Genomic DNA, 11,648 nt, shown 5'->3' on the forward strand with positions numbered 1-11,648 from the left:
AAGCATGCAGGTGCAGCAGGCGGTTAAGGCGGCAAATGGTATGTTGGCCTTCGTAGCGAGAGGGTTTGAGTACAGGAACAAGGATGTCTTGCTGCAGTTGTACAGGGCCTTGGTGAGACCACACCTTGAGTATTGTGTGCAGTTTTGGTCGCCTTATCTGAGGAAGGATGTTCTTGCCATGGAAGGAGTTCAGCGAAGATTCACCAGACTGATACCTGGGATGGCAGGAATGACGTATGAGGAGATTGGGTCGATTGGGCTTATACTCACTGGAGTTTAGAAGAATGAGAGGGGATCTCATTGAAACTTATAAAATTCTGACAGGACAGAATAGATGCAGGAAGGATGTTCCTGATGGTCGGGGAGTCCAGAACCAGGGGTCACAGTCTAAGGATAAGGGGTAAGCCATTTAGGACTGAGATGAGGAGGCATTTCTTCACCCAGAGAGTGGTGAACCTGTGGAATTCTCTACCACAGAAGGCAGTTAAGGCCAATTCATTAAATATATATTCAAGAAGGAGTTGGATATATTTCTTAAGGCCAAGGGGATCAAGGGATATGGGGAGAAAGCGAGGACAGGGTACTGAATTTGGATGATCAGCCACGATCGCATTGAATGGCGGAGCAGGCTTGAGGGGCCGAATGGCCTACTCCTGCTCCTATCTTCTATGTTTCTATATTTTTAAGACGTGCACGCTTTGGGGTGGGAAACAAAAAGGCAAAATAAACAGAAATATTGGTCAGGCGTAATGTTTGATCAAACTGGGCCCAGTGGCTCGGTGTGTGCATGTAACATGGCTCAGTGTGTGTCCATTCCTATTCAGTGCCGAGTGAGCTGGTCTTACAGCAGTCGAGGTTTTACAATAGGCCTTGGCTTGCCCTGGATTGGGGTTGCTCCTCTCATCATTCCGCAGTGACCCTTGCTAGAAGTGCGATAAAGCCGGGGGGGGGGGTGGGGGGGGTGGTGGGGGTGGCAATCGGGAGAGGCGAGCGTTCCGGCAAAGCTCACTTCACACACCCTTGTCCCTCGTGGAGCCTGGGCTGCAGCAACCTACTAGTAGCCGTCAATGCCACGGAAGGAAAGCTCTCCTCTGAGCGTGTCCGATAGAAGCACCAACAGTTGGGCAATGTCATCGCCATTGTGACAAAACTAGCCAAGCTTTGATGCTCCCTCGTGGTGGGATATCCTGCCAACATTCACTAGTTGTAGGTGGGCAGGGTGGGCAGAGAATGAGAGCAAGTATATCATTGTTAATAACAGAAAACGCTGGAAAAACTCAGCAGGCCAGGCAACATCTGTGGAGAAAGAAACAGAGTCAATGTTTCGGGTCGAAACCCTTCTACAGAACCTTCCCTTTTGTAAAAGGACCTTCCCTTTTGTTCTTTCATCCCCTCCCCCTTTTCCCAGCTCCCAAACTTGCTTTTTAATCTGTTTCATTTCCTGCTTTTTTCTCAGTTCTGACGAAAGGTCTTCGACCTGAAACGTTGACTCTATTTCTCTCTCCACGGGTGTTGCCCTGGCCTGCTGAGTTTTTCCAGCGTTTTCTGTTGTTACTTCGGATTTCCAGCATCTGCAGTATTTTGCTATCGTATATAATTGTTAAATAAGGTATTCCCTTCACGGCCACTCGGAAATCGAATTTAATGGTTCCTATTTTTGCATTTACAACTATGTTTTTAAAAAATATATACATGTCCCAGTCAGAATGTTGCTGATGTCTCCTGTGGTGATTCACTAATTGCCTGATCCCTTGGTTCGTTCGAACGCAGACCTCTGGGGCGACTGGGCGCATCTCAGGCTGGTGTTGTGTACCGCGTCCCACATTAGCAGCAGCTCGAAAGGCCGAAACCGGTGCACGAGCAGCAGCTCACGGTAATAACACGGATTGAAAGAGTCATCCTCGAGAGTTGGGACCTTCACTCCGGCCGTCCTGAAGCCTACGTGTGACCGGGGGGCCAACCCGGCTTTTGCCAGGCACATCCCGAAGAACACGTCGTCAATGGGGTACAGCTCGAGCTCCCGGGCGGCGGCGTGGATGACGCTGGCCGTGTGCGCGGACATGAGTATGCCCCCTCCCCCGATGTACGGCGGGTAGGAGCGCGAGGTGGTCAGCGCCTCCGAGATGTAGTACTTGCTCCACTTCTCGCGAATGGGCCCCACCCCAGAAATGAGGTGTCCCACGTACAGGTGCTGCCCTCCCTTTTGACCGGCCTCCACACTGAGCAGATAGTCGACCATGTTGTCAGTATTGGCAAAAACATCGTCGTCTCCGTTGAAGATGAACTGGGCTTTGGGACAATAGTCATTCACCCACTGCAGGAGCTTGTACTGTTTGAGGGTGAGGTTGAAGAAGGTGTCCAGGAAATCCCACTGCAAGATGTCCCGGTGTTGCTGGTTCTCCATAGCTAGGACACGGTTCAGCTTATTCCATTCCTTTTGGTTGGGGGACACGGCGGAGATGAAGACCCTCCTTATTTGGACCCCTTGGAATTCCCGCTCTTTCCCCCAGGTCCTCCTCACCATGTCGCGCCGGTCGTGATTGAAGGGGTCGGATTTGATCACCAGAAGCAAGAAGACATTTTGGGACCGGTCGCGGCCGCCACACTTGCCCGGGACGTTCTGAATGAGGTTGAACTCCCTACAGTGCTTATACATCAAGAAGTTTTTTATGTGCTGTGGCTGCTCGTTGAAAGTTGGCAAGCCCAAGGCGGTCTTGTTTGCTTTGCACGCAGGTGCAGGTTCAATTCTCTCTGCTCTGATGGCGATAATGTCGGGATGGGTGGTTTCCATGGGGACGACGACACTCTGTTGCGATGGTTCGTCATTCCTGAAAATGAACACCAATCCCAGGATTCCGATGGCACACAGCACAAGTTTTTCAAGGAATCTTTTCTGCTTTTTCATTCTTTGCCTGTCGGCAGAGGGAGGACAGAGAAATTTTTTAAAAAAGTGAATTTAAGAAAAGAAAGCAAGAACTTAGATTGACATAACACCTTTCACGACTTCATGAAGACTCAAAGCGCTTAAAAAAAAAAAGTTTGACAGACTATTCCCAGGATCAATGAATGGGGAGAACTCCCCTGCTCTTCTTCGAAATAGTGCCACAGGATCTTTTACGTCCACCTGAGAGGGCAGACGGGGCCTCGGTTTAACGTCTCATCCGAAAGACGGCACCTCTGACAGTGCAGCACTCCCTCAGCACTGCACCGGGAGTGTCAGCCTGGATTTTTGTGCTCAAAGCTCTGGAGCGGGACTTGAACCCACAACCTTCCTCTCTACCTCTCTCTCCACCTATAAGGCACTCCTTAAAATTTACCTCCTTGACCTGTCATAATGTCTCCTTCTTTGGCTCGGTGTCAATTTCTGTCTGATTACGACCCTGCGAAGCGCCTTGGGATGTTTTACTACATTAAAGGGGCCGTATAAATGCAAGTTGTTGTTTGAGACAGTGCCATTATCACATTGCTGTCTGTGGGAGCTTGCTGTGCGCAAATCGGCTGCCATGTTTCCTACATTACAACAGTGACTCCACTTTTTTCCCCCCACTATACACTTGCTCTGCTAACCAATGAGGCGAGCCATGCAATTAGTGGAGAAGTAATCAATTTGAAGAACCCGGCAGTTGTACTTTAGTTAATTCATAGAATGATACAGCACAGGAGGAGGCCATTCGGCCCATCGTTCCTGTGCCAGCTCTTTGGTAGAGCTATCCAATTAGTCTCACATCCCCCTGCTCCTTCCCCCATAGCCCTGCAATTCCCCACCCCCCCCCCCCCCCCCCCCCCCCCGTTACTTACAAAAACAAAAATGTGCTTGAATTAAACATCGGGACCACAATCCTTTAGAAATTACTCTTGCGCACGGACACGATTCTATGGAGCATGCTCTGGAACTTGCAAGCTGCGTGGTCAGGTTCAATATTCATTGAACGAATATCAATGGTGCTCCGGAGAGGAAGGGGGTAAATTCGGTTGATTTGCACCTCCCGTTAGCACCCTAAGAGGGCGCTAATGGGGCGCAAAGCGACTAGCGCCCGGGCGCGGCGCCGAAATTCAGCGGGAGGTTAGCGGCGGCGTCAACAGTTAGTGCCACATGGTGCTGCGCCGCCGGCTGTAATATTGGGTGGCGCCCCCCCGGACTTACCACCAGACGCTATGTCCGCTGGGGTCAGGGGGTCCTACCTGTGGCCGAGGCGGGGCTAGTTAAAGGGGAGGTGGCGGGCGGCCATTTATGCTGCTGGCTGCCAGCCAGCACCTGTCCCCCGTCGCTATCCCCGGGCCCCGTGAAGCCCCCCTCCTCCCCCTGCGGAGTGCCGGGCTCGTTTGCCGACAATCCCGATCCCTGGCGGCCCAGCTGGGCGCCGGGACGCGCTGCGCCAGGCCCCTCCCCTTTATCAAGGGGAGGAAGGCCTGCAGTACCGCGGCGCAACATGCCGCAGTGCCATAGCACCACGGTTTTTGGCTCACAGCGCCCCAAGAGGGACGTGGGGTGCTTCCAGTAGCACCCCTCCTCTCTCTAGGGGCGCTACCTGGGAAAATCGGCCACAGGGGCGCTAAAATTAAAAAAAAAAAAACACTTCGGGGTAAAAAAATTTAACTCTCTCGAGTCTCTTGGGCAACACCCTGCAGTTGCTATCGAAAAGATGTCAAGGGGCATACAGGGTAGGATAAAGAAAAAAAAAGGGAAGATGATGACAGATATCAATACTGCAGTAAGCCTAGAGGAGTAAAGAGCAGGGGTGAAATTAAAATGGAAATTAGGAAAGCAAAGAGAGGGCATTAAATAATATTGGCAAGTAAAATCAAGGAAAACCCAAAGATGTTTTATAAATACATTAAGAGCAAGAGGATAACTAAAGTAAGAGTAGGACCTATTAGAGACCATAAAGGTAACCTGTGTGTGGAGGCGGAAGACATGGGTATGGTCCTTAATGAATACTTTGCGTCTGTTTTCACAAAAGAGAGGGACGATGCAGACATTGCGATCAGGGAGGAGGAGTGTGAAATATTAGATGAAATAAACATAGTGAAAGAGGAAGTATTAAGGGGTTTAGCATCTTTGAAAGTGGATAAATCCCCAGGCTCAGATGAAATGTATCCCAGACTGTTAAGAGAAGTAAGAGAGGAAATAGCAGAGGCTCTGACCATCATTTTCCAATCCTCTCTGGCTACAGGTGAGGTGCCAGAGGACTGGAGGACTGCTAATGTGGTACCTTTGTTTAAAAAGGGAGAAAGGGATAGACCGAGTAATTACAGGCCAGTCAGCCTAACCTCGGTGGTGGGAAAATTATTGGAAAAAATTCTGAGGGACAGGATAAATCTTCATTTAGAAAGACACGGATTAGTCAAGGATAGTCAGCAGGGATTTGTTACGGGAAGGTCGTGTCTGACTAACTTGATTGAATTTTTTGAGGAGGTAACAAGGATGGCCGAGGAGGGTAGTGCATTTGATGTAGTCTATATGGATTTTAGCAAGGCTTTTGATAAGGTCCCGCATGGTAGACTGGTCACAAAAGTAAAAGCCCATGGGATCCAAGGCAAAGTGGCAAGTTAGATCCAAAATTGGCTCAGAGGCAGGAAATAAAGGGTAATGGTCAATGTTATGATCTGGTGGCCATTATGGAAACATGGCTGCAAGATGATCATGACTGGGAACTAAACATACAAGGGTATTTGACGATTAGGAAGGACAGACAGGAAGGAAAGGGAGGTGGGGTTGCTATGTTAATCAAGGATGGAATCACTGCAATAGTCAGAAATGATATTGGGTCAAAGGATCAGGATAGTGAAACAGTTTGGGTGGAGATAAGGAATAATAAGGGGAAAAAGTCACTAGTGGGTGTAGTATATAGGCCTCCTAACAGTTGCAACTCTGTTGGTCAGAGTATAAATCATTAAATAGTTGGGGCTTGTAAGAAGGGAACAGCTATAATCATGGGGGATTTTAACTTTCATATTGACTGGACTAATCAAATTGGGCATGGCAGCCTTGAGGAAGAGTTCATTGAGTGTATTAGGGATGGGTTTCTTGAGCAGTATGTAACTGTACCAACCAGGGGGCAGGCAATCTTAGATCTGGTCCTGTGTAATAAGACAGGATTAATAAAAAATGTCCTAGTAAAGGATCCCCTTGGAATGAGTGACCATAATATGGTTGAATTCCAAATTCAGTTTGAGGGTGAGAGAGTTGGATCTCAAACCAGCGTACTGAGCTTAAATAAAGGAGACTGTGAAGGTATGAGAGTAGAATTGACTAAAGTGGACTGGGAAAACAGATTAAAGTGTAAGACGGTACAAGAGCAGTGGTCTACATTCAAGGAGGTATTTCACATATTTCAAGATAAATTTATTCCACTGAGGAAAAAAGGGAGTAAAAGAAAAGACAGCCATCCGTGGCTTAGTAAAGTAATAAAGGATAGTATCCGACTGAAAACAAGGGCATATAAAGTAGCCAAATCTAGTGGGAGGATAGAAGATTGGGAAGCATTTAAAAGCCAGCAAAGAATAACTAAAAGAGTAATTAAGAAAGGGAAGATAGATTATGAAAGTAAACTAGCAAAAAATATAAAAACAGATAGTAAGAGTTTCTACAGTTATATAAAAAGAAAAAGGGTGGCTAAAGTGAACGTTGGTCCCTTAGAGGATGAGACCAGGAAACTAGTGGTGGGGAACATGGAGATGGCAAAGACGCTGAACAAATATTTTGTATCAGTCTTTACAGTAGAGGACACTAAAAATATCCCAACACTGGACAAACAGGGTCAATGGGGGGGGGGGGAGGAGCTAAACACGATTAAAATCACTAAGGAGGTAGTACTAGGGTCTTGAGAGAAGTAGCGGTAGGGATTGTGGATACATTGGTGATTATTTTCCAAAACTCCCTGGACTCAGGAAAGGTCCCGGCAGATTGGAAAACTGCTAATGTAACACCCTTATTTAAGAAGGGAAGTAGGCAAAAAGCTGGAAACTATAGACCAGTTAGCCCAACATCTGTGGTTGGTAAAATGTTGGGAGTCCATTATTAAGGAAACAGTAACAGAGCATTTGGATAAACATAATTTAATAGGACAGAGTCAGCATGGTTTTATGAAGGGGAAGTCATGTTTGACAAATTTGCTCGAATTCTTTGAGGACGTAACATACAGGGTGGATAAAGGGGAACCAGTGGATGTAGTGTATTTGGACTTCCAAAAGGCATTTGACAAGGTGCCACACAAAAGATTACTGATCAAGATAAATAATCACGGGATTGGGGGTAATATACTGGCATGGGTGGAAGATTGGCTATCTAACAGAAAACAAAGAGTTGGGATAAATGGTTCATTCTTGGGCTGGCAATCAGTAACTAGTGGTGTTCCGCAGGGGTCAGTGCTGGGACCCCAACTCTTTACAATCTATATTAATGATTTGGAGGAAGGGACCGAGTGCAACATATCCAAGTTTGCCAACGATACAAAGATGGGAGGGAAAGCAGTGAGTGAGGAGGACATAAAAAAACTTGCAAAAGGACATAGACATGCTAAGTGAGTGGGCAGAGATTTGGCAGATGGAATATAATATTGTAAAGTGTGAGGTTATGCACTTTGGCAGAAAAAAATCAAAGAGCAAGTTATTATCTAAATGGAGAGAAACTGCAAAGTGCTACAGTACAAAGGGATCTGGGGGTCCTGGTGCATGAAACACAAAAAAGTTAGTATGCAGGTGCAGCAGGTGATCAGGAAGGCCAATGGAATCTTGGCTTTTATTGCAAGGGGGATGGAGTATAAAAATAGGGAAGTCTTACTGCAGTTATACAGGGTATTGGTGAGGCCACACCTGGAATACGGTGTGCAGTTTTGGTTTCCATATTTAAGAAAAGATATACTTGCTCTCGAGGCAGTTCAGAGAAGGGTCACTCGGTTGATTCCGGAGATGAGGGGGTTGACGTATGAGGAAAGGTTGAGTAGGTTGGGCCTCTACTCATTGGAGTTCAGAAGAATGAGAGGCGATCTTATCGAAACATATAAGATTGTGAGGGGGCTTGATCAGGTGGATGCGGTGAGGATGTTTCCACTGATGGGTGAGACTAGAACTAGGGGCATAATCTTAGAATAAGGGGCTGCCCTTTCAAAACTGAGATGAGGAGAAACTTCTTCACTCAGAGGGTAGTAAATCTATGGAATTTGCTACCCGAGAGAGCTGTGGAAGCTGCAACATTAAATAGATTTAAAACGGAGATAGACAGTTTCCTAGCAGATAAGGGAATTAGGGGTTACGGGGAGAGGGCAGGGAAGTGGACGCGAGTCTAGGTTAGGATCAGCCATGATCCTATTGAATGGCGGAGCAGGCCCGAGGGGCCGTATGGCCTACTCCTGCTCCTACTTCCTATGTTCTTATGTTCTTAAAGGGTATTTTTGTGACTGGAAGGCTGTTTCTAGTGGGGCTCCGCAGGGCTCAGAACTGGGTCCTTTGCTTTTTGTAGTATACTGAATATCAATGATTTGGATTTGAATGTAGGAAGTATGATTAAGTTTACAGATGATACTCTATAGGGAAATTGATGGGATTGAAGGCCGATAAATCCCCAGAGCCTGATAATCTACATCCTAGGGTACTTAAGGAAGTGGCCCTAGAAACAGTAGATGCATTGCTGGTCATCTTCCAACATTCGATGGAATCTGGAACAGTACCCATGGATTGGCGGGTAGCTAATGTTACCCCACTGTTCAAAAAAGGTGGTAGAGAGAAAACGGGGAATTACAGACCGGTAAGCCTGACATCGGTAGTGGGGAAAATGCTAGAGTCCATTATAAAGGATGTAATAGCAGAGCACTTGGAAAAAAGTGGCCAGATCGGACAAAGCCAACATGGATTTACAAAAAGGTAAATCGTGCTTGACTAATCTACTGAAATTTTTTGAGGATGTAACTGGTAAAATAGATAAGGGAGAACCAGTGGATGTGGTGTATTTGGACTTTCAAAAGGCTTTCGATAAGGTCCCGCATAAGAGATTAGCGTGCAAAGTTAAGGCACATGGGATTGGGGCAAGGTATGGACTTGGATAGAGAACTGGTTGGCAGACAGAAAGAGTTGGAATAAACGGCTCTTTTTCCGAGTGGCAGGCAGTGACTAGTGGGGTACTGCAGGGATCGGTCTTTGGACCCCAGCTATTCACAATATATATATTAGTGATCTGGACGAGGGAACTAGATGTAATATCTCCAAGTTTGCACACGACACAAAGCTGGGTGGGTGTGTGTGCTGTGAGGAGGATGCCAAGAAACTCCAGTATGATTTGGACAGGTTGGGTGATTGGGCAGAAGCATGGCAGATGCAATATAACGTGGATAAATGTGAGGTTATCTACTTTGGTGTCAAAAACAGGAAGGCAGATTATCTGAATGGCAATAGATTGGGAGAAGGGGAAGTGCAACAAGACCTGGGCGTCCTTGTGCACCAGTCGCTGAAGGTAAACATGCAGGTGCAGCAGGCGGTTAAGAAGGCAAATGGTATGTTGGCCTTCGTAGCGAGGGGGTTTGAGTACAGGAACAAGGATGTCTTGCTGCAGTTGTACAGGGCCTTGGTGAGACCACATCTTGAGTATTGTGTGCAGTTTTGGTTGCCTTACCTGAGGAAGGATGTTCTTGCCATGGAAGGAGTGCAGCAAAGATTCACCAGGCTGATACCTGGGATGGCAGGAATGACGTATGAGGAGAGATTGGGTCGATTGGGCTTGTACTTGCTGGAGTTTAGAAGAATGAGAGGGGATCTCATTGAAACTTATAAAATTCTAACAGGACCTGACAGACTAGATGCTGGAAGGATGTTCCCGATGGTCAGGGAGTCCAGAACCAGGGGTCACAGTCTAAGGATAAGGGGTAAGCCACTTAGGACAGAGATGAGGAGGAATTTTTTCACCCAGAGAGCGGGGAACCTGTGGAATTCTCTACCAAAGAAGGTAGTAGAGGCCAATTCATTAAATGTATTCAAGAAGAAGTTGGATATATTTCTTAAGGCTAAAGGGATCAAAGGATAAGGAGAGAAGGCAGGGACAGGGTACTGAATTTGGATGATCAGCCATGATCTCATTGAATGGCGGAGCAGGCTCGAGGGGCCGAATGTCCTGCTCCTTGTTTCTATGTTACAAAAATTGGCCGTGTGTTTGATAATGAAGAAGAAAGCTGTAGACTGCAGGAAGATATCAATGGACTGGTCAGGTGGGCAGAACAGTGGCAAATGGAATTCAGTCTGGAGAAGTGAGGTAATGCATTTGTGGAGGGCTAACAAGGCAAGGGAATACACTATAAATGGTAGGACACTGAAGTGCAGAAGATCAGAGGGACCTTGGAGTGCATGTCCACAGATCCCTGAAGGTAGCAGGACAGGTAGATAAGGTGGTTAAGAAGGCCTTCGGGATACTTGCCTTTATTAGCCGAGGCATAGAATATAAGAGCAGGGAGGTTATGCTTGAACTGTATAAAACACTAGTTAGGCCGCAGCTAGAGTACTGCGTGTAGTTCTGGTCACCACATTACAGGAAGGATGTGATTGCACTAGAGTGGGTGAAGAGGAGATTTACAAGGATGTTGCCAGGACTGGGAAATTTTAGCTATGAGGAAAGTTTGGATCGGCTGGGGTTGTTTTCTTTGGAACAGAGGAGGCTGAGGGGAGACCTAATTGAGGTGTATAAAATTATGAGGGGCCGAGATAGAGTGGATAGGAAGGACCGATTTCCCTCAGCAGAGAGATCAATAACCAGGGGGCATAGATTTAAAGTAATCGGTAGAAGGATTAGAGAGGAGTTGAGGAGAACTTTTTTCACCCAGAGGGTGGTGGGGGGTCTGGAACTCACTGCCTGAAAGGGTGGTCGAGGCAGAAACCCTCATCACATTTAAAAAGTACTTGGATATGCACTTGAAGTGCCGTAACCTGCAGGGCTACGGACCAAGAGCTGGAAAGTGGGATTAGGCTGGAGAGCCCTTTTTCGGCCGGCACAGACACGGTGGGCCGAATGGTCTCCTTCTGTGCTGTAAACTTCTATGATTCTATGAAGATAAATATATAGAAGGAAATAAAAACGGTATTTTTGAACAAAGAAGTGTGAATAGTTTTCAAAGTGCCTGATTCGTAAAAATAATTGAGCTTCCGACCCGGAGATTGCAGCCACTCTGAATATCAGGCGACCTCTGCTCCTGCTGTTCCTAGATTTGGGGGGTAAATCAACACCAGTGCATTCCTGGCGTAAATACAGGAACCTCACGGGAGCTGGAGTGGTGGGAGCTGGGGGGGCGGTGGGAGCTCCTCCTCTCTCCCCCTCACTCCCTCCTCCCTCTCTCTCTCCACTCCCCCCTCCCTCTCTCTCTCCCCCCTCCACTCCCCCCTCCCTCTCTCTCTCCCCCTCCACTCCCCCCTCCCTCTCTCTCTCCCCCTCCACTCCCCCCTCCCTCTCTCTCTCCCCCTCCACTCCCCCCTCCTCTCTCTCTCCACTCCCCCCTCCCTCTCTCTCTCCCCCTCCACTCCCCCCTCCCTCTCTCTCTCCCCCTCCACTCCCCCCTCCCTCTCTCTCTCCCCCTCCACTCCCCCCTCCCTCTCTCTCTCCCCCTCCACTCCCCCCTCCTCTCTCTCCCCTCCCTCCACTCCCCCCTCCCTCTCTCTCCCCTCCCCCCTCC

At 47.7% G+C, this 11,648-nt stretch overlaps 1 protein-coding gene across 9 annotated transcripts in view; it reads right to left on the reverse strand.

Moving 5' to 3' along the window:
• Positions 1-1,625: 1,625 nt before the first annotated feature.
• The window catches only part of LOC147108031 (N-acetyllactosaminide beta-1,3-N-acetylglucosaminyltransferase 3-like), a 58,866-nt gene continuing 48,843 nt past the window's right edge, over positions 1,626-11,648 (reverse strand). For all 9 annotated transcript variants that reach the window (XM_086004454.1, XM_086004448.1, XM_086004450.1 and 6 more), the window contains one exon: positions 1,626-2,912. In XM_086004454.1, the coding sequence (XP_085860580.1) occupies positions 1,736-2,905 (1,170 nt within the window). In that variant the 5' untranslated portion in view covers positions 2,906-2,912 and the 3' untranslated portion in view covers positions 1,626-1,735. The remainder of the gene's footprint in view (positions 2,913-11,648) is intronic.

This window comes from Somniosus microcephalus, chromosome 13, assembly GCF_052327205.1.
Source record: "Somniosus microcephalus isolate GS21.2 chromosome 13, FLI_Smic_1.0, whole genome shotgun sequence".
Lineage (NCBI taxonomy): Eukaryota > Metazoa > Chordata > Chondrichthyes > Squaliformes > Somniosidae > Somniosus > Somniosus microcephalus.